This window comes from Aotus nancymaae, unplaced genomic scaffold, assembly GCF_030222135.1.
Source record: "Aotus nancymaae isolate 86718 unplaced genomic scaffold, 86718_ANA_hifiasm-v0.15.2.pri h1tg000108l, whole genome shotgun sequence".
Classification (NCBI taxonomy): domain Eukaryota; kingdom Metazoa; phylum Chordata; class Mammalia; order Primates; family Aotidae; genus Aotus; species Aotus nancymaae.
In genome coordinates this window covers 27319678-27344099 of record NW_026988523.1, presented here as the reverse complement: position 1 = coordinate 27344099, position 24422 = coordinate 27319678, and the positions used below count along the sequence as shown (strand labels likewise).

General features: G+C 35.8%; 1 protein-coding gene across 4 annotated transcripts; it reads right to left on the bottom strand.

Annotated features, from left to right (window-relative positions):
* Positions 1-527: 527 nt before the first annotated feature.
* On the bottom strand, positions 528-23828 carry CFHR3 (complement factor H related 3). 4 transcript variants are annotated; one of them, XM_064370902.1, is made up of 8 exons: positions 23666-23828; positions 21337-21531; positions 20740-20916; positions 9953-10147; positions 8880-9056; positions 4790-4966; positions 1741-1923; positions 528-938 (listed from the first exon to the last, which is right to left on the bottom strand). In XM_064370902.1, the coding sequence occupies exons 1-8, from the start codon at positions 23793-23795 to the stop codon at positions 700-702; spliced, it is 1473 nt and encodes a 490-aa protein (XP_064226972.1). In that variant the 5' UTR covers positions 23796-23828; the 3' UTR covers positions 528-699. The 4 variants fall into 4 exon arrangements, with proteins under 4 accessions (XP_064226972.1, XP_064226969.1, XP_064226970.1 ...); XM_064370899.1 differs by lacking the exon at positions 4790-4966 and having other exon boundaries at positions 8850-9056; XM_064370900.1 differs by lacking the exon at positions 4790-4966 and having other exon boundaries at positions 23666-23827.
* Positions 23829-24422: the final 594 nt, after the last annotated feature.

Genomic DNA, 24422 nt, shown 5'->3' with positions numbered 1-24422 from the left:
CTTTTACCCCAATTATCTCTAAACACATATATAGAATTTTATTTACACTTTTAAATTTCCTGGCAATATTTTTGCTATAAATATTAATTCAGAGCAAAACTATCGTATTTCTGTGTCTGCAGGTGAGTGCATGCGTGTTTATAACTGATACTGTATTTTTATTTTTCATATGTCTATGTTGTAATAGTTATATACCGAATTACATTTTAAATCCTCTTTATGATTAGTTTGCATTATTATGTGTGCTAGATTGATATCTTGTAGAATTAACTCCATTTCATCATTTTGATGCATTTATGTATTAATAAGTAGTAATTACGTGTATCTTATTACTAACATGAGTTAAGACTTGGTGAGGTTTCTACATCTTTGTGAAGTGATATAATTTTGAAATCAGGCACAATATGTTTTCCATTTACTATAAAACAATGAGCCTCAGCAGTCATGGAGAAAGCTTTGAGAGATTTAAGAGTGATGGACAGAAATGAAGTCTGAAAAAAATTGTATCTAATTTCTTGTCATACAAATTTCATGAACTGGACACAACAGTTTATTTGTCAACTTTTAATACAGAGCTTTTAAGAATAGGGCCATGGGTCTCAGATTATAAGTACATTCTCACAAATCAACCAAAAATTTTACTTAAAATTAAAAGGAATAAAACAATACTTAAAAATGAAATTGAGAACTGATTTAATACTAACGTTCTGAATAAAGGTGTGGATTTGAATTCTGTTTGTTTCTTACACAAGTGGGATACTCCAGTTTCCCATCCTGACATGTTCTTCGAAAATCTTGAGAACCTGGTGAAGGATGATATCCATATTTACATGCAAATCGAACTGGTTCACCTGATCTTGCATAAAGTTTTGGTTCGGCCGACCACTTTAATGTTACGTTATATTTTTCCATAATTTCTTGTGATATTACACATGGATCTGAAAATAGAAAACAACGAACATAAAGCATTAACCAGTATACAAATCTTCTTCATTGACTTCCAGATTTTCAAGTAGAATGTTATATGATGGTTCAGGAATTATTTCTCAAAACAGTGTCTAAACTAACTACGTAAAAACAACATATTGATTTAAATAAAGTTAAAATGGTAAATGACGTGAAAATTAGGTACTATGATTTATGTATGAGAATTAGGGTTTTTTATCCATGGTTCATTATGTCAATTGTCATTGTAGGATCCCCGCATTTTAGAACTTATCATTGCTATTTTTCTTTATTTAAGATATTGGTCAAAGAGTACAAATTTTCAGCTATGATATGAGTAAGAACTTGGAATCAAACAGAGATCTAGTGATATTTATAGCTAATAGTATTGTATTATTTATTTGAAAATTGGTAAGAAAGCAGATTTTAAGTATTCTCACCACAAACTCACACACATATAACTCACACACCCACCTACACACAATGGTAATCATAGGTGATAAGAAATGTGCTAATTAATTTGATTATGGTAATCATTGTACTACAAATATATCAAAAGAGCATATTGTCAAACATGAAAATATATTTTTTACTTGTTAACTAAATATTTTAAAATAAAATAAATATAAAGAGAAAGGAGAAAAAATTCTTTACTTTCTAACATAAATATTTGGTAGGCAAGCATTCAGCAGAATAGTTGTTCAGTAATCTGTGATTATTCTGTTACAAACAGCAAACTATCAGACTCATCACACTGATTTGTCCAGGATTCCATGGGTATATTAAAGGACTTACGTAGGCATTTTGGTGGTTCTGACCATCGTCCATTTCTACATGTTATTCGCTTGTTACCCTCAAGTTCATACAAGTTCTGGCATTGATACTCAACTGATGAATCCGGAGCATATACTGACAATGGGAATGAAGTAGTGTCTCCATTGACAATAGGTGGAGGCGGGCCACATTTTCCTGTAGAATCTAAAAAACATCATTTCATCACTTGATTTCTTGGGAGAGCAAATCAAACTACAAATTTAAATAAGGCAAATATAAACACATCACTTTATATAATATCAACAGTGGTGTGATTTCGGGGGAAAGAAATGATTCCTGGAAGAAATTTTAATCTTACAAACTGAAAGTTATATATTTAAGTTCTTTTGTCCTTACTGAAGAAACACATGAAACATTAACAAATATTTCTGCCTATAGTAGTCCAGGAATACGAAATGTCTTTCTGAATGAATACATGGTAAACATAGAAAACTATGACAAAGAAAATTTCTTATTTTGTATTAAACATTCTTTGGAGTGACACTAAGAGGGCAGAGATTTTGAAATTGATGATCGTTTTTAAAACCTGCATGACCTGCACATGTAGCCCAGAATTTAAAGTATAATAATAAAAAAAAAAACCCTGGAAGAAATTATAATATGGAAGTGTGACAAAAATTTTTTAAAACACTGGATAGGCTTAATAATACATTGGGAGGTGACAAATCCATGAACTTGAATATAGAGCAATATAAATTACGACTCTGAAAATAGACTGAAAACAAAAATCTCAACTGAGACATTTAGAAAAATACAACAATAAATAATGCTGATCCAGAAAGAGAAAGGAAAGGATAATTGGCTGGAAAAATAAATAAATAAAATAATGACTGAAAACCTCCCACTTTGGCCATAAGGCATAAACTTACATATTTAAGAAGCTGAGTGAACTCCAAAGAGAATAAACACATCGGAATTTATACCAATAGACATTAAAAGGCGGGTGGATCACGAGGTCAAGAGATCGAGACCATCCTGGTGAACATGGTGAAACCCCGTCTCCACTGAAAATACAAAAAATTAGCTGGGCATGGTGGTGCGTGCCTGTAATCCCAGCTACTCGGGAGGCTGAGGCAGGAGAATTGCCTGAACCCAGGAGGCGGAGGTTGCGGTGAGCCCAGATCGTGCCATTGCACTCCAGCCTGGGTAACAGGAGCGAAACTCACCCCGTCTCAAAAAAAAAAAGACATTAAAATAACACTACTTAAAGAAAAAGAAAAAAAAATCTTCATAGTAACTAGACAAAAAACAATGCCTTTCCTCTAGGAGATCAACAAATCTAATGACAGTGAGTTTTTCATCTATAACCATGTGGCACAGTTTTCAAGTGTTAAAAGAACTTTCAATTCCAAATTTTATAACCAGTGACACTATCCTTTACAAGTAAAGGGGAAAATATAGACATTCTCAAAGAACGGGAAACCAAGAGAATTTTTCTCCAGTAGACCTTTGATTAAAGAATTACTAAAGGAATTCTTCAAATTAAAATAAAGAGAGAGCAGAAAGAGATTGAGACTTTAGGAGACAGAAAGGACAATATAATGAATAAAAAGAGGAGTCAATATAACTGGCTTTTTTCTTTTAAGTTTGTTAAATTATGGTTTAATATGGTGCTGAATGTATGTACAGAAAATACTAATGGCATTTATATTTAATATGAGGAGAGCATAAATGGATCTAAATAAAAGTAAGATTTGCCTATCTCAGTAGAAGATGGAGATGTCAGTACCAGTAGACAGTGATATATTATTACATGCACATAGTATTACCTAGAGCCACAAGCTTTTTAAAGGAGGAGAAAAGCTATACAAAGAGATACAATCAAAAATGATACATATGAATCAAAATTAATTAATCTTATTAAAAATTTTCCCCAAGGGGAATGGAGGAATAGGAAAATAGGACTGAAACCAGAGGAAACAAACAGAAACAAATAAATGGCAGAGGTTTAAGTCCCTATACATCAATAATTATTTTAAGTGTAAATGGTCCAAGTGCACCAGTTAAAAGGGAAGAGAGGCAGAAAGGGCCGGGTGAGGTGGCTTCAGCCTGTAAGCCCAGCTCTTTGGGAGGCTGAGGCAGGAGGATCATGACGTCAGGAGATGAAAACCATCCTGCTCAACATGGTGAAACCCTGTCTACTAAAAATACAAAAATTAGCTGGGCATAGTGGCATGCACTTGTAATCCCAGCTACTCGGGAGGTTGAGGCGGGAGAATCACTTGAACCCAGGAGGCAGAGATTGTAGTGAGCCGAGGTCACACCACTGCACTCTAGCCTGGCCATAGAGCAAGACTCCATCAAAAAATAAAATAAAATTTCAAAAAATAAACATAAAAACAAACCAGACCCAGAAAGGCAGAATGCATATATGCTGTCTACAAAAACTCGCTTCAATATAAAACATAGGTAGATTCTAAGTAAAATAGTGAAAAATTTCAGACAAACATTAATTTTACAAAATGGAAATCGATAAGATACAATTTCCTTTGTTGGTTTCCCTTACTGCATCTCTGTATATTAGAATGATCCAGGATTATGTGCTCAGACTTCTTTTTATAAATACAGTAGCTCCCTGGATGAGTTCAGTTAGTCACATACCTTTGAATATAATCTGTATACTGAAGATGCCCACATTTATATCACAACCTATGATCTCTCTTCAACTACCTATTCTAGATCTTAGAGTAGACATGTCTTATGTCTGTCAAATGCACACAATGTATTTCTTATTACATGTATTCCTCAGAAGGAACTGAGTGTTGTAAAGCTTAAGATACATTATTTTTCAAGTTCCAACTCTTCTTTTAATTTGGGCAAATATTTTCAAAAATAATGTACCATGTTACTTGTGTTCCATTCACAAGAATAATTGAATTTTAAGCATCATCAATCACTTGATTTGCATTTGAAAAATATGTTTCACAAAAATTACTTTGTTTTATTTAAAACAACATATTTTAACCCTGCTGTACTCTCCAAAAATGTTAAAGGAAATATAATCCTCTACCTTTGCATTGAGGTGGTTCTGTCCAGTTTCCATTTACACACATCACTTCTGCATCCCCAAACATTTCATAAGGTCTCCCACATTCATAATATACTCTATCACCAGATAAATATCTACTCTTCTGTCTTGACCTCATATAACCATTTTGTACTGTGGGCGGATTCACACAAGAACGGTCTGAATAGAAAGGAAGTAATTTCACTTTGGGAGGCCGAGGCGGGTGGATCACGAGGTCAAGAGATCGAGACCATCCTGGTCAACATGGTGAAACCCCGTCTCTACTAATACAAAAAAAAAAAATTAGCTGGGCATGGTGGCACGTGCTTGTAATCCCAGCCACTCAGGAGGCTGAGGCAGGAGAATTGCCTGAACCCAGGAGGCGGAGGTTGCGGTGAGCCGAGATCGCGCCATTGCACTCCAGCCTGGGTAACCAGAGCAAAACTCCGTCTCAAAAAAAAAAAAAAAAAAAAAGAAAGGAAGTAATTTCACCTAGTGTTCATTTTGAGTAGTAAATCAAAAGAATACAAATATATTTCAAAATGAATTTAAAACAAATAGACAATCTGTTATCAAATTTTTGTTGATTTTAATACATTTAAATGTAATATTGAGGAAAAGACATAAAACAATTTTTTTGTAAGGTACAAGCTATGATGTTTTAAATTTCTTCATCCTTTGCTATAACACCGATAGACATTTTTTTTTCCTTCTGGAAGCCAGTATAAATGGAAGCCTTCCTGGATATCTCTCTCTGAGTTTGAGTAGCATAAATATTAAAAGCTCTATGTATTTAATATTAATTAATAAAATGCAAAATAAACATAAATAGATTATATGGCATTATATTTGGGTTGGCAATCATGCTGCTTATACATTTTATCCCCTTAAAAATTAACACATCTTTCCTCAAGGTTCTTAGTTTATTTGCATTTTGTTAGAACGGGTTCTTTTAGCTCGCGGAAGTATCTTATTACCCACTTTCTGAAGTCTGATTCTGTTAAAAACCCTCAATAACCTAGGTATCGACGGAACGTATCTCAAAATAATAAAAGCTATTTATGACAAACCAACAGGCAATATCATACTGAATGGGCAAAAACTGGAAGCATTCCCTTTGAAATCTGGCACTAGGCAAGGATGCCCTCTCTCACCACTCCTATTCAATATAGTACTGGAAGTTCTAGCCAGAGCACTCAGGCAAGAAAAAGAAGTAAAGTGTATTCAATTAGGAAAGGAGGAAGTCAAATTGTCTCTATTTGCAGATGACATGATTGTATATCTAGAAGACCCCATCATCTCAGCCCAAAGTCTCCTGAAACTGATAAGCAACTTCAGCAACGTCTCAGGATACAAAATCAATGTACAAAAATCACAAGCATTCCTATACACCAATAACAGACTTAAAGAGAGCCAAATCAAGAACGAACTGCCATTCACAATTGCTACAAAGAGAATAAAATACCTAGGAATACAACTAACAAGGAACATAAAGGACCTCTTCAAAGAGAACTACAAACCACTGCTCAATGAAATAAGAGAGGACACAAACAGAAGGAGAAACATTCCATGTTCATGGTTAGGAAGAATCAATATCGTGAAAATGGCCATACTACCCAAAGTAATTTACAGATTCAACACTATCCCCATCAAGCCACCAATGACCTTCTTCACAGAACTGGAAAAAAACACCTTAAACTTCATATGGAACCAAAAGAGAGCCCACATAGTCAAGTCGATTCTAAGCAAAAAGAACAAAGCGACATCACACTACCGGACATCAAACTATACTACAAGGCTACAGTAATCAAAACAGCATGGTACTGGTACCGAAACTGAGATATAGACCAACGGAATAGAACAGAGGCCTTGGAGGCAACACAACATATCTACAACCATCCGATCTTTGACAAACCTGATAAAAGCAAGCAATGGGGAAAGGATTCCCTGTTTAATAAGTGGTGTTGGCAAAACTGGCTAGCCATATGCAGAAAGCGGAAACTGGACCCCTTCCTGACACCTTACACTAAAATTAACTCCAGATGGACTAAAGACTTAAACATAAGACCTAACGCCATAAAAACCCTAGAAGAAAACCTAGGCAAAACCATTCAGGACATAGGCATAGGCAAGGACTTCATGACCAAAACACCAAAAGCAATGGCAACAAAAGCCAAAATAGACAAATGGGACCTAAACAAACTCCACAGCTTCTGCATGGCAAAAGAAACAGTCAATAGAGTGAATCGGCAACCAACAGAATGGGAAAAAAAATTTTTCAGCCTACCCATCTGACAAAGGGCTGATGTCCAGAATTTACAACGAACTAAAACAGATTTACGATAAAAAAACAAAGAAGCCCATTCAAAAATGGGTGAAGGATATGAACAGATACTTTACAAAAGAAGACATACATGAGGCCAACAAGCATATGAAAAAATGCTCATCATCACTGGTCATTAGAGAAATGCAAATCAAAACTACATTGAGATACCATCTCACGCCAGTTAGAACGGCAATCATTAAAAAATCTGGAGACGACAGATGCTGGAGAGGATGTGGAGAAATAGAAACACTTTTACACTGTGGTGGGAGTGTAAATTAGTTCAACCATTGTGGAAGACAGTGTGGCAATTCCTCAAGGACCTAGAAATAGAAATTCCATTTGACCCAGCAATCCCATTACTGGGTATATATCCAAAGGATTATAAATCATTCTACTATAAGGACACATGCACACGAATGTTCATTGCAGCACAGTTTACAATAGCAAAGACCGGGAACCAACCCAAATGCCCATCAATGATAGACTGGACAGGGAAAATGTGGCACATATACACCATGGAATATTATGCAGCCATCAAAAACGATGAGTTTGCATCCTTTGTAGGGACATGGATGAACCTGGAAACCATCATTCTCAGCAAACTGACACAAGAACACAAAATCAAACATCATATGTTCTCACTCATAGATGGGTGTTGAACAATGGGAACACGTGGACACAGGGAGGGGAGCACTATACACTGGGGTCTGTTGGGAGACAGCAGGGGTGGCCAGCGTGGGGTGAGGAGTTGGGGAGAGATAGCATGGGGAGAAAGGCCACATATAGGTGAAGGGGAGGGAGGCAGCAAATCACACTGTCACGTATGCACCTATGCAACAATCTTGCATGTTTTTCACATGTACCCCAAAACCTAAAATGCAATAAAAAAATTAAAAATAAAATAAAATAATAATAATAATAAACAAAGTCAATGAAACCCCATCTCTTTGCTGGCAGGCCTTCTCTAAACTGTGCAGGGATGGAGAACCCATGAAGAACATAGTGGTCTTCTTTAGTTGAGATTAGTAAGGTCAGTCTTGGAGACTATGGTGGCCAGAAGTTACTGGACGTAGTAGCAGAGAGAAAGTGGTATGCAGAGAAAAAGCTATAGAAGTTTTCATGAGGCTCCTTGAGGTTTTAGTTGAATACTGAGCTGTGCATGCATAGGATGGAACTGCACTGGGCTGAGCAAAGAACAATTACTGAAGAGCTATAAAGATGAAGAATTACAAGAGTTCACCCAGGACTGGGAGGTGCCATCACTTATACCACAGGTTTCTAAAAGAATCATTTTCCAAATTCTAAGCCACCCACAAAAAAAATACATCTCAGAAGTATGGAGGTTTTACAACTTAGAAGACGATGCTTTATTGATTCAAGCATATGAATTTAAATAAAGATAAATAGTAAAAACTCTCTTTTAAGACATTTTAACTGGAATTGGACTTATTTTCACTTAATACCTCAGTTTTGTAACCATTTATGGTTAACTAACCTGGTAATATAACTACCAAACAGGTATTACTTAACATTGATTGTCTTCAAAGTGTATTCTTGTCTCATATTTCTACCTATCACATACATTTGATTTACATAGGTAGGCAAACTATGTTATTGCACATCTACTTAGACACAATTGGAGCTGAAAATCAAATAAATAATGATAGAAGTAGTGCTGAAACCTACATTTAACCTACAACAATAGATTTATTTCTTTAAAAAATTAACAAAAGTTACCATGATCTGAGAGAGCAGAATTTTGCTTACTAATGGAGGTGCATTTTGGAGGAGTGGACCAGCCACGTTCTACACATGAAATGTTGTTGTTATTTTTTTGAAGGCTGTATCCTGCATTGCAAACAATTTGTACGGTATCACCTTCCAGATGTGTTCGTCCTGAAGAGTCAGAATGACCATTTTCCACAAAAGGAAAGAAACATATTCCTAAGGACCAAAAATTGTTTAATGTATGAGATGAAAGTAGCAAAAAAAGTTCAACTGCATTTTAAAATATTTTATTAAGAGTTGAAAACTTTGAAAACTGACATCATGTGTAAATATTTTCAAAAGAATTTCATCATGTTACTGTATATATGATGAAATATATTTTTCTATTCCCATATATGTACATATAAAAGAAAGTATTTCATGCTACTGCTGTATGGTTGTTATAATAAAATATTTTATGTTTATAAACTTTTCTAGGGACAAAACAACATCTTCGTATAAATATTTCTCTCAATTCTCGTAAACGTTTCCTACAAAAGGAGAAATATCATTGTTATCTCCTTTGTTGCCTCGTCTATTCTCTCTCCCATTGTTTTTCTCTTTTTAACACACCTGTTGTCACTGGAGTCTGTTCTCTACATTTATTGGAGGATAAATATAGCTACACTTTGAAGGTCCAAAGAAATGATTTATTAAACATATAAAGGTGAAAATACTAAACCTTACCTTGCAATGTGCAAGAGAACGGTAAATTCAAAACAAAAAATGTATAAAGTTGACTTTCTTTAAAGGAAAGCTATGATCAGGCTGCTACCAAATGATATTAGTAAAGAAATATTAGCAGTCAAATATACTAATCATAATTAATTATGATTTTTAAAATTAATGTATTTCAAAGCATAGAGCATTTCTAGGTAATACAAGACAGTTGACATATTTACTTTTCATTTGGTTCTCACAAGAGGCATCGCAAAATAGGAGGACAACATCTCCCATCTTTCCAGCTCCTCTGGTTACTGCCCCTGTCATTATCATGACCTTATGATCTTGTCTGGCACATCCTTCTTTATTCACTTAAAGAAATCCATGTAATGATCAGGGCGTTTACTCACTGAGACACTTTGGTGTTGGTGACCATCCTTCTTCTGTGCATGTTATGCGAGTCCAAAGGGATTTTGAAGGAGACATAAAATTATATTCACAGGAGTAATAGAAAACTTCCCCTATAGGAACTTGGGAAAATGGCTTATAATTTTCTTCATCATACAGAATTCCATGGTTTATTTTTGGAAAATCACAAAGTGTTGCTGGGAAAAATAACACAAAACTGAAGAATTACATAATAAATTACATCGATGAATCACTAGATTATGCTTTAATCATCTCAATTATAGTTTTTTCTTTCCTTCAACTTAAATACCTTTAGCTTAAATGCTTTCCAGTGTACTAATTTGAGACAAAGAAATATCACTGTTTAAGAGCACAAGAGTATTTGAGGAGGTCATTGTCAATTAATATGATATTTATATTTTGGAGTGATATGAAATATGAACTCTTCTGCAATGTGCTCAAGAAGAAAACCCTCACACAACAATTTAAGAATGAAGACAGATTGTAAGAGTGGCAAATCTCCCTGACCTATGTAGTGTACAGCAGAGAGTGATAGGCTTATTCTCAACTCTCAGATTTACGTCTTTTCTCTATTCTCATCAACTGTCATAGGTATCTCCACCAGAAACTCTGTCCTGTTTTTTTTTTTCTGGTGCTGTAAAAATGTTGAGTAAGAAGTTTGTTTTTTGTTTATTAAGATTTTAATTATTTTCTTGTTATGAAGTTTATATAGTTTCAGTGAAAATAATTTAGAGACTACAAGACAATCAGTGAGAACAACTCAACCAAGATTAAATTAGAGCTAAATTTTGTTAAGTGGTGTACATATAAATATGTATTTATACTGCAGTTTCAAAACATTTGAAAAAGAAAAAAAAAAATAAAATGATAATAAAACAATAAAAATGATGTAATAAAAAGATAACAACTATTTATATAGTATTTACATTATATTAGGTATTATAAATAATCTAGAGATGGTTTAAATTACATGGGAGGATATGCATAGGTTACATGCAAATACAACACTATTCTCTCTTAGAGACTTGAGCATCTGTGGGTTTTGGTATCTTCTGGGGGTGAGGAGATCCTAGAATCAATTCCTTCAGGATACTAAGAAACTACCATATATATGTATATAGAGACTTACACGTACATCCATATGCACTGTGGTGCAAGATGTATTAAAACAATGTAGAAGATGGGTGAAATCTCAATATGTTTTGACTCTTTTATTTTCTTGTGTGTCTATATATAATGTATATATACAAACTGTAAATAAAACCTTAAATACTAAAGTCTAATAGAAATATGTGTGTATATTAGACTTTAGTTTTTATTTATAGTTTTATTTACAGTTTATATATGTGTATATATATACACACATATTTTTATTAGACTTTAGTATTTATTTACAGTTTTTTTCACAGCAAATTTGAGTGGAAGGTACAGAGATTCCCTATATACCACTTCCTCTTCCCTACCACATGAATAGCCCCCCTCACCATCAATATTATTATCATTCAAAGTCCATAGTTTACATTAGGGTTTACTCTTAATATTGTACATTCTATGGATTTGATGTACTTTATCTTTGAGTGCTTTTTTAGCTCAAGATATTTCCTCAATACAGTAGTGCTCTTTTTTTAGCTCAAGTCATTTTCTCAATATAGTATTGCTGCTTGAGAAATTGTTTTGTTTTTCACCTTATCAGGAAAAAGCGTGCAGAAATTCAGCTGACAAATCAAGGGAAATTTCTCCTTTTGATCTACCTAGAAGTTATATTGTTGTATAATATCTGAAATAATTCCTGTGGTATTTAACCTTGTGAAACAAGAACACGTCACCATGCCTGGCTAATTTTCTTATTTTTTAGTAGAGATGGGGTTTCACAATGTTGGTCAGGCTGGTCTCGAACTCCTGACCTCAGGTGATCCAGTTGCCTCAGCCTCCCAAAGTAGTGGGATTACAGGGGTGTGCCACTGGTACTGGCCTATAGTAACATTCTTAAAAATAACTCAGCCAGACAAACTTGGGACAGTCGAAAGAAGGAAGAAAGGGTGGGAAGGAAGGAAGAGGAAAAAATGGGAGGGGAGGGAAGGGAAGGGAATGGGAGAAGAGGAAAGAGAAGGAAAGAAAAGGAAAAGTAAGGAGAGGAAAGGAGAGGGAGGAAGTTGACTCTTTCAACAGTATTATTGGCCTCAATTAATGTACTAAGAAAAAATAAAAGTAATGGGATCATCTGACACTGGATGATGAAACACAAAACAAGAGACAGATGAAAAAAATAGATTAGGGTGAAAGGTCATGATTAGAGTGAAAGGTCATATCCATACTTTTATAACCTATATTAATTAAAATTTGGGAGATGGAGGTTGCAGTGAGCTGAGATCTCACCATTGCACTCCAGCCTGGGTGACATGAGATTCTGTCTCAAAGTAAAATAAACTACAATAGAGGGTTATTGGAATGCTGGTTAAAAAATTGTTTACTAATAGTGCGAATAGAGCGGGGGCAGGGGGGCGGACACCAAGATGGCTGAGAGGAGGCAACACCAAAATGCAGCTCCCAGCGAATGAGATGCAGAGGGCTAGAGGACTTAATGATTCCAAGTGAGGTGCCGAGTTCACTGCGGTGGGACAGTAGGATTCTGAAAATAGCTCAGGGAAGGCGAGCGGAGAAGCAGGGCGAGCGCAGCCCAGGGAGGGCTGCCTGAGACAGGATGGGGCATGTCCCCACCTCAAACGTGCAGCTGGCTCGGAGGGTTGGGGACTTCACCGCCTCAGTCTCCGATCCGGATCCTGTGGTTCCTTCATCCCTCCTGCAACCCACGGTCCATGAGAGCCCCCCGGGACTGAGGGGTGCCGTGGGTTGTTGATGCAAATCTGAGCGAGGCTCCCGCCTGGTGTCGCAAGCTGGCACAGACCTGGGTGGAAGTGTGGACAACGCCAGCAGGACGAAACTACCCATCCCACAGAAAGAGGCAGAGCTGAAAACAGGGAAACAGGCCGTAAGGCCTGGCAGGCTCCACCCCCACAAAACTCAAACTGAAGCCCGCGTGCTAGACAGCTTGGCGGCAAATACACCAGTTTGATCCCAACCAGGAAGACTGAGCTTGGGGAAGGAGAGACGCCATTGGGAAGGCGCGGCTAATCTCACCTGCAAACAAACTCCAGGGGAAGACCACCCACCCAGCAGCCTGACTGAATCCGAGGCAGCCCAGCAGCACCTCTACAGGCCGAAAAAGATATCGCTCCAACCTCAACAGAAAGTACGTCCACTCAGAGATTCCTCCTGAAATCACCAACTTCAAAGATCAAAGGGAGATAAATCTACAAAGATGGGAAAAAACCACCACAAAAGGATGAATCCATCAAAGACCAGAACACCTCTTCTCCTTCCAGGGATCACAGCTCCCCACCATCAAGGGAACAAAACAAGACAGAGAAAGAGTTTGAAGAATTGACAGAAACATGCTTCAGAAGGTGGATAATAACAAACTTCTCTGAGTTAAAAGCCATGTTCTAACACACTGCAAAGAAACTAAGAACCTTGAAAAAAGGTTAGATGAAATGCTAACTAGAATAACCAGCCTAGAGAAGAACATAAGTATCTTGACGGAGCTGAAAAACACAGCACAAGAACTTTGTGAGGCATACACAAGTTTCAACAGCCGAATCGATCAAGCAGAAGAAAGGATATCACAGACTGAAGATCAAATCAATGAAAGAAAACCGGAAGGCAAGATTAGAGAAAAGAGAAAAGAAACAAACAAAGCCTCCAAGAACTATGGGATTATGTGAAAAGACCTACTCTACATTTGATTGGCGTACTTGATGTGATGGGGAGAATGAATCCAAGCTAGAAAACACTCTTCAGGACATTATCCAAAAGAACTTCCCCAATCTAACAGGGCAGGCCAATATTCAAATCCAGGAAATACAGAGAACACCACAAAGAAACTCCTAAAGAAGAGTAACCCCAAGGCACATAATCATCAGATTCACCAAGGTTGAAATAAAGAAAAAAATTCTAAGGGCAGCCAGAGAGAAAGGACGAGTCACCCATAAAGGAAAGCCCATCAGACTCACAGTGGATCTCTCAGCAGAAACTCTACAAGCTAGAAGGGAGTGGGGGCTGATATTCAACATCCTTAAAGAAAAGAACTTTCAACCCAGAATTTCATATCTGGCCAAACTAAGCTTCATAAGTGAAGGAGAAATGAAATCCTTTATGGACAAGCAATTACTGAGAGATTTCATCGCTATAAGACCTGCCTTACAAGAGCTCCTGAAGGAAGTACAAAACATGGAAAGGAACAACTAGTACCAGCCACTGCAAAAACGTATCAAATGGTAAAGACCATCAATACAATGAAGAAAGTGCATCAACTAATGGGCAAAACAACCAGCCAGTAACAAAATGGCAGGAACAAATTCAAACATAACAATATTAATGTTGAATGTAAATGGCCTAAATGCCCCAATCAAAAAACACAGACTGACAAACTGGATTAAAAAGTCAACACTCATTGGTGTCCTGTATTCAAGAGACCCACCTCACATGCAAAGACTCACATAGATTCAAAATAAAGGGATGGAAGAAGATTTACCAAGCAAATGGGGAGCAAAAACAAAAGCAGGGGTAGCAATCCTAGTCTCTGACAAAACAGACTTTAAACCAACAAAGATCAAAAGAGACAAAGAAGGGCATTAGATAATGGTAAAAGGATCAATGCAACATGAAGAGCTAGTGATCCTAAATATATACGCACCCAATACAGGAGCACCCAGATACATAAAGCAAGTTCTTAATGACTTACAAAGAGACTTAGACTCCCACACAATAATAGTGGGAGACTTTAATACTCCACTGTCAATATTAGATGGATCAATGAAACAGAAAATTAACAAAGGATATCCAGGACTTGAATGCAGATTTGGACCAAGCGGACCTAACAGACATACACAGAACTCTCCATCCCAAATCCACAGAATATACATTCTTCTCAGCACCACATCACACCTACTCTAAAATTGACCACATAATTGGAAGTAAATCAATCCTCTGCAAAGGCAAAAGAACAGAAATCATAGCAAACAGTCTCTCAGACCAGTGCAATCAAATTAGAACTCAGGATTAAGAAAAACACTCAAAACCTCACAATCACATGGAAACTGAACAACTTACTCCTGAATGACAGATGGAAAAACAATGAAATGAAGGCAGATATAAAAATGTTATGCAAAACCAACAAGAATGAAGACACATGTGCCAGAATCTATGGGACATATTTAAAGCAGTGTCTAGAGGGAAACGTATAGCAATAAATGCCCAGATGAGAAGCAAAGAAAGTTCTAAAATTACATCCTATCATCAAAATTGAAAGAGCTAGAGGAACAAGATAAAAAAAACTCAAAACCTAGCAGAAGACAAGAAATAACTAAGATCTCAGAAGAAATGAAGGAGATAGAGACAAAAAAAAAAAAACACTTCAAAAAAATCAATAAATCCAGGAGCTGGTTTTTGGAAAAGATCAACAAAATAGGCAGACTGCTAGCTAGACTAATAAAAAAGAAAAGAGAGAAGAATCGAATAGAAGCAATAAAAAACGAAAATGGGGGGATCACCACCAATTCCTCAGAAATACAAACTACCATCAGAGATTACTACAAACAGCTCTATGCACATAAACCAGTAAATCTGGAAGAAATGGATAAATTTCTGGACACTTGCACACTCCCAAGACTAAGCCAGGAAGAAGTTGAAACCCTGAATAGACCAATAACGAGGTCTGAAGTCAAGCCAACAATTAATAGCCTACCGCCCAAAAAAAGTACAGATCCAGACAGGTTGATAGCCGAATTCTACCAGACGTACAAAAAGGAGCTGGTATCATTCCTGCTGAAACTATTCCAAACAATACAAAAAGAGGGAATCCTCCCTAACTCTTTCTATGAGACCAACATCATCCTGATACCAAAACCTAGCAGAGATAAAACTAAAAAAGAAAACTACAGGCCAATATCCATGATGAACATAGATGCAAAAATCTTCAATAAAGTACTGGCAAACCGATTGCAACAGCACGTCAAAAAGATTATCCATCATGATCAAGTAGGCTTCATTCCAGGGATGCAAGGCTGGTTCGACATACGCAAATCTATAAATGTAATCCATCACATAAACAGAACCAAAGACAAAAACCACATGATTATCTCAATAAATGCAGAGAAGGCCTTTGACAAAATTCAACAGCCCTTTATGCTAAAAATTCTCAATAAACTAGATATCAAAGGAACATATTTCAAAACAATAAAAGCTATTTACAACAAACATACAGCCAATGTCATACTGAATGGGCAAAAACTGGAAGCATTCCCTTTGAAATCTGGCACTAGGCAAGGATGCCCTCTGTCACCACTCCTATTCAATATAGTATTGGAAGTTCTAGCCAGAGCAATTAGACAAGAAAAAAATACAAAGCGTATTCAATTAGAAAAAGAGGAAGTCAAATTGTCTCTATTTGCAGACGACTTGATTGTATATTTAGAAGACCCTATCACCTCAGCCCAAAATATCCTTAAATTGATAAGCAACTTCAGCAAAGTCTCGGGATACAAAATTAATGTGCAAAAATCACAAGCATTTCTATACACCAATAATAGACTTAAAGAGAGCCAAATCATGAGCAAACTCCCATTCACAATAGCTACAGAGAGAATAAAATACCTAGGAACACAACTAACAAAGGATGTAAAGGACTTCATCAAGGAGAACTACAAACCACTGCTCAAGGAAATAAAAGAAGACACAAACAGATGGAGAAACATTCCATGTTCATGGTTAGGAAGAATCAATATCGTGAAAATGGCCATACTGCCCAAAGTAATTTATAGATTCAATGCTATCCCCATCAAGCTACCAATGAACTTCTTCACAGAACTGGAAAAAAACCACCTTAAACTTCATATGGAACCAAAAGGGAGCCCGCATAGCCAAGTCAATTCTAAGCAAAAAGAACAAAGCGGGAGGCATCATGCTACCTGATTTCAAACTATACTACAAGGCTACAGTAATCAAAACAGCATGGTACTGGTACCAAAACAGAGATATAGATGAATGGAACAGAACAGAGGCCCCAGAGGCAACGCCACACGTCTACAACCATCTGATCTTTGAAAAACCTGATAAAAACAAGCAATGGAGAAAGGATTCCCTGTTTAATAAATGGTGTTGGGGAAACTGGCTAGCCATATGCAGAAAGCAGAAACTCGACCCCTTCCTGACACCTTACACTAAAATTAACTCCAGATGGATTAAAGACTCAAACATAAGACATAAGACCATAAAAACCCTAGGAGAAAACCTAGGCAAAACCATTCAGGACATAGGCATAGGCAAGGACTTCATGACTAAAACACTAAAATCATTGGCAACAAAAGCCAAAATAGACAAATGGGACCTAATCAAACTCCACAGCTTCTGTACAGCAAAAGAAACAATCATTAGAGTGAACCGGCAACCAACAGAATGGGAAAAAACTTTTGCAATCTACCCATCTGGCAAAGGGCTAATATTCAGAATCTACAAAGAACTAAAACAGATTTACAGGAAAAAAACAAACAACCCCATCCAAAAGTGGGCAAAGGATATGAACAGACACTTTACAAAGGAAGACATACATGAGGCCAACAAACATATGAAAAAATGCTCATCATCACTGATTTTTAGAGAAATGCAAATCAAAACCACATTGAGATACCACCTCACACCAATTAGAATGGTGATCATTAAAAAATCTGGAGACAACAGATGCTGGAGAGGATGTGGAGAAATAAGAACACTTTTACACTGTTGGTGGTAGTGTAAACTAGTTCAACCACTGTGGAAGACAGTGTGGCGCTTCCTTAAAGACCTAGAAATAGAAATTCCATATGACCCAGCAATCCCATTACTGGGTATATATCCAAAGGATTATAAATAAAGACACATGCACACATATGTTCATAGTGGCACTGTTTACAATAGCAAAGACCTGGAACCAACCCAAATGTCCATCGATGATAGACTGGACAGGGATAATGTGGCACATATACACCATGGAATACTATCCAGCCATAAAAAACGATGAGTTTGTGTCTTTTGTAGGGACATGGATGAATCTGGAAACCATAATCTTCTTGAAACTGATACAAGAACAGAAAATCAAACACTGCATGTTCTCACTCATAGGTGGGTGTTGAACAATGAGAACACATGGACACAGGGAGGGGAGCATCACACACTGGAGTCTGTTGAGGGGGCCAAGGGAGGAAAGTGGGGGGGGGTGGGGCACTCAGGGAGGGATAACATGGGAAGAAGTGCCATATGTAGGTGACGGGGGGATGGAGGCAGGAAACCACATTGCCATGTGTGTACCTATGCAACAATCCTACATGATCTGCACATGTACCCCAGAACCTAAAGTACAATTAAAAAAATAAAAAATAAATAAACAAAATAAAAAAGAAAGAAAACGTGGCACATATACACCATGGAATACTATGCAGCCATAAAAAATGATGAGTTCATGTCCTTTTTAGAGATATGGATGAATCTAGAAACCATCATTCTCAACAAACCGACACAAGAACAGAAAACCAAACACCACGTTTTCACTCATAGGCAGGTGATGAACAATGAGAATACTTGGGCACAGGGAAGGGAACAACACTCACTGGGCTAGGTGGGGAGGTGCAGTGGAGGGGCGGAGAGGGACAGCGGGGGCGAGGCAGATGGGGAGGGATAACACTGGGAGAAACGCCTGATGTAGGTAGCTGTGGGCGGGGAGGATGTGGCATGTATGTACTTATGCACCAATCCTGCAGGATGCAGGATGTGCACATGTACCCCAGAGCCCAAAGTACAATTAAAAAATAATAATAATAATAAAATTAAATTAAAAATACAAATAAAAAAATTCTCTTTAAAAAAATAGTGCGAATAAAATATTCAGAATAGTTGTCGTGTGTGTGTGTGTATACACACATTGTACAAACTATACAATATAACACATACTGTATGATAAGAGTACTATAAAAATTGTTAGGGAAATGTTGAGTTTCCCATGTTTTATTAAAAGTGAAAAATACATTTTTAAAAAGTGAAATATAGCTATTATCATGAATACAATCAACACAAAATAATTAAAAAACATAAAAAGTAAAGATAATATATAACTTTCTAGAATAAAGAATAGTATAATGGCTCTGTGTTTTTGAAGAAGTATTCCTCTAAATAGAGACAAAAAACATTCATCATGAGAAAAGATTTACAATTACTTAGTAAAATGAGCAACTTATGTTCATAATGCATAAAACAGAAAAAGAAAAACACTAGTCACAAAAAAGAATGCATTTTCATTAAATATAATTAAAAGAGATTTTATATTCAGAATTAGATGAGTTCAACTAATACATATCAAAACTCCATATATTCTAAATCCAATTAGTAACAAAAGAAATTTGATATTACACTACAAAGTATTTACATGACAATGCTATAAAATTTTATAGACACTCAATTTGTAAATATTAAAATGTGACATCACCACTCATTAACAACACATAAAACAAGAAGGAACTGTTGATCTAAATGCATATTTGAATAAACACTATAGGAAACCTTCTAGAGTAGAATATGCACAATATCCCAGAAAACCCATTTGTACTTACATATACTAGAGAAAGTCAAATAGATCTACTGTAAAAATGTCATCACACTGCTTGAATATCTGAATGACATTATTGGCTATCATCGTATTTACTTTCTATTTTAAACTATAATTGTATAATTATTTTGAGTCAAATGATTGATTCCAATGTACATATTAATGTTGATATAGGAGTTAAGAAAAAATTATTTAGGCAGGTAATGAGAGTACAGGTGTCCTTGGTAAAGTTTTCCTTTTAATAAAAATCAGCCCCCAAATCATTTTCTTTTCTGTCAAAGAGGAGCCTGTAAAATCGAGCCGCAATCACAGACTAGCAAGCTGGAGGCTTGCAAGAGTGAATGCCAGCAGTTGTGCCAATAGGAAAAGGCGACCTGGGACTAGGCATGTTCCAATGGCAGCTCCATCCTCCCTTCTCTTTGCCAGCCAGTCATGTGTACAGTAAGGAACAGGCAACATGGCGCTGGCCAGGCAAAGAACCATTTGCATAATAAGATGAGGGTGGGGCTGCCAGCTTCTGGCATATTATGTAAATGTCACATTTACATGTCCAATCTTTGGGCCCTATGTAAATCAGACGCTGCCTCCTCAAGCCTGTTTATAAAATCCAGAGCACTCCACCAGGGGCAGGAATTCACCTTTGGGTGCCCCTTTCTCACAAGAGAGAGAGCTGTTCTCTTTTCTCTTTCTTTTGCCTATTAAACCTGCACTCCTAAACTCACTCCTTGTGCATGTCTGTGTCCTTAATCTTCTTGGTGTGAGATGAACCTCGGGTATTTACCCCATACAGTGATGCCGCTCCAATGTGACTTAATTTAACCAACAAGTATTGATTCAAACATTTTTACTGTATTCTTGACTAATGCCTATTAATAAAAGCATTTATTTTGCTATGTATTTATCAAGAAATTTGTGTATTCATTTATACACAATTGAAAAAAACAAAACTAAATAGATCTGTTGGCAAAACAAGTTGGCGTAAGCGTTTTTCCACAGTTAATGCAGAAGAGTCTTAGAATGCCATCTACATTACTTAGAAACACATGAACATGCTGGGATCCCAAGCAGTGTACTTACGGACACGGATGCATCTGGGATTAAGAGACCAGCCATTCTCTGTACATGTAACTGTGGTCTGCTCATTTGAAAGACCATAGCCAGAATGGCAGGGAACTTCTACAGAGTTACCCTGTATAAAATTTCTTCCAGAATGTGTATCATATCCATTTCTCAAATAAGGAAAATAACATTGTCCTAAAGACCAAAACAATGATAAATAAATAAATAAATGAGAAACATAAATTTGCTCAAAATAGTATATTAAAATTATTTCTATGATATTTAAGATTGCATAAACATCAAAAAATAATGTATGACTTAAGATGAACTAACGTTACAAAGGTTTGTACAAAAAGAAATATCAATATTAAATATTATTTGTTATAATTAAAATATGTATAAATAAATTATATAGATATTATCAAAAAGTCTCTACTTGTGATTTTCAAGAGGAACTCCTCATAATAGGAAAGATCTCTTTTGGTCATTTTCTTGAGCAACTCTTTTCTTGGCCCTATTTCTGTTACATAAGACAAGTTATAATCACTTATGTGCTCTCCTCTCTCCACTCTTTGGAAGTTTTATGCACATATTGCTGTAAAGAGGTTTACTTACTGAGGCATGGGATTGCTGGAGACCACCCATCTTGTGTGCATTGAATGTAACCCCCAGAACTTCCTGAAGGAGTCACAAAATTTGAGTCACAGTAATAGGAGTAATATTGTCCCACAGCTACGGGAAAGTATACTCTATGGATAATTTCATAATATAGACGTCCATGTTTAATATCTGGATAATCACAAGGTTTCACTTGCAATAAAAAAAAAACAAAAAAAGTATAAGTAATTTTTACTGTAATAATCATATTAGAGATAATTTTTTTATTACTGAATTATGTTCTCTTCTTAGCATAATTACACATTCCATTAGGGTTTTTAGGTCAAAACAAAGGATAGAACTCAGATGACTGAGAAATGTGACAAGAAAGTCTTTGTTAATGAAGATGCAATTATGTCTTGTGGATCACATGATGCGTAAATTTGTATGAAGTCTCTCCAGAAAGAAAAATATACAGACCTGTTTAATGTATTCCCCTTGAGTACACATATCCTACCCTTGGCTAATTAAATGAGCTTTTTCGTTGAGAAATATGACAATATTACCACTTAGCTTATGTATTTTCTTTTCTTTTCTATTCTTATCAGTAAGCAAAGGTCTGAATTTTCTTCTCAAAACCACTCAATGTAAGGAGGTAGTATTTTGAGGGATTTAAGGTTTTCAGTTGTTTTAGATTTAATTCATGGGCTGGACAGGGTGGTTCATGCCTCCCAAATTCCAGCACTTTGGGAGGCTAAGGCAGGAAGATCACTTGAGGTCAGGAGTTTGAGAGCAGCCTGGCCAACCTGGTGAAACCCTGTCTCTACTAAAAATGTAAAAAAAAATAGCCAGGCCTGGTGGTGTGCCCCTGTAACTCCAACTATTTAGGAGGCAGAGGCAAGAGAATCACTTGAACCCATGAGGCAGAGGTTGCAGTGAATCAGGATTGTGCCATTGCACTCCAGCCTGAGTGACAGAGTGAGACTCCATCTCTAAAAATAAAAATAAATAGATAGATAGACAGACAGACAGACAGATAAATAGATTCATTAGGCTCTTTCCTACTTCCTAAGACAATGTAAAAATATAGAGGAACACAAAAATTTTTCTTTGATAATACCACACAGAAAAATAACATAGTTAATTCATGCCACAAACAATTCACTAAGCCAAATTTTCCAGTCTTTATTTAACCAGAGAAATAGACTAGGAATATTTTTTAATATCCAAATAGTTAAGATTATAATAAACTTTTTAGTTTATTCCTAATTTCAATCGGAGAGCAAAATAATTTTAATGTCATAAAATATTTTAAGTCAGGTACAATATAATTACATTTTACCAAGTTTTTATATATTAATTTTGACAAATACATTTCAGTGCTATCTTCTTTATTATATTAACAGGTTTATATGTTTTTCAGAAAATTTTCTCTTTTTGTAAGATTATGTATAGATTATCTAGTACTTTCAATAACAAAGTGGTTTTTTCTATGAAATATGATTTTATTTCAATAAATCTTATGCAACAGGTTAAAAAGAATTTCAGTACATACATACACACACAAACAAGTATTCTTTTTCGTCTCCATCTTTCTTAATTTCAGTGATTTATTTATTTTCTTTGGCATTTGATTAGAGAAATTTTCATGTTGTTTCTACAAACATTTATTATATGGATTATAAGCCAAATCATTGTATATCATAAATATCTATCTCTAACAAAGACTAGTGAATGATACTTCTTTAGTATGGTTTCTTCACCTACAATCCATATATCTTATAATTGATAGATTTTTCCCTATTTATTTCAAGCTTCCAGTTTACTTTCATTGTTTCATTGAAATGTTCCATACTACAATTAAAATATATTTATCTCTGTTGAATGATAATTACACTCAAATGAGAATTCCTTCATTTTAATAACGTTTAAAATTTAAATTAACAAATCTATGAAAATAAAATTCTAAAAACATTTTAAAGGTGGCAAAATCTTCTGAGGTTGATTTTTCTAGTCAGTGGCATTGCAGAGTTTATGCAGAATTACACTAATACTTCACCTTGTCATCTTTATTATCGCAGATTTTCCCTCCTTTATTTTCTCTTTACACTATCTGTTTGGTGAGCATTTTTCCTTTGCAGCCTAGAGAATAGCGAGAATTAATTTCATTCTATATTCCTGCTAATTGCATGTTAGAAAATATTTCCATAAAATAGATTAATATGATGCTACTCCTTCAAATTATTCTCAGCTATTTTTTTCATTTAAAAATATACTTATGCATGCACACACAATCAATAAATATATTTGAAAAGAAACTAAAATATTCAGATCTGTTTCAACTTACCTTCTCCCCCAACAATGGATGCCCATGAGATTAGAATTATACCAAATAAGAGCAACATGCTTGGTAGTCCCATTCCCATAAAACTAAAGATACTCCGGTGATGGTGGTGTTGCTTTGAACCTGCTTTCATTAACAGTTATGAGCATGACTTTGAATTTCAGTGCACTAACGGGAAGCCCTTTGTGGTAAATATCAAAGTTCATGCAGATTGTGTGAAATAAACAAATAGTGTCTAATCAGTGTTTTCACAATAACATTCTCAACTCATCATGTAATATTTATTTGAGAAAAATAAAAGCTGTTAATTTCCTTGTTGTAGTCACCAAGTCTCTGAGTTTGGAATAATCAGAAATGGACCATTTAGAGAAGAGAGGAGCTCCCTTTTTTCTTCTAGCTAAGCATTCAGCTGTTTGGTAAGGCAAGCAAGTGCAGGTCGTCTAGTCCTCATCTTAATACGACAACACCACTTTTGTAGTTGTAAATTCCCTTTAAAACTGGCACTAAGAATTAGGTACCTTCTTAACAGTTTTAATATTTTGGAGACTCTAAAAAGTCTAATCGGGAATAATTTTTGCCAAGTAACGCTTCCTGAAATGTTTGAAGATACAAAATTATAATTCAAAATCATTTTGTTCAGGTGGGACTTTGAGAATGGTTATCTGAGGGTCTTGGTACATTCACTCCCAACCGAAAGGGGGCAATAAAACTGGATAAAATTTTAAAAAACAACGATTGGTTGTCTCTGGAAATTGGCCAA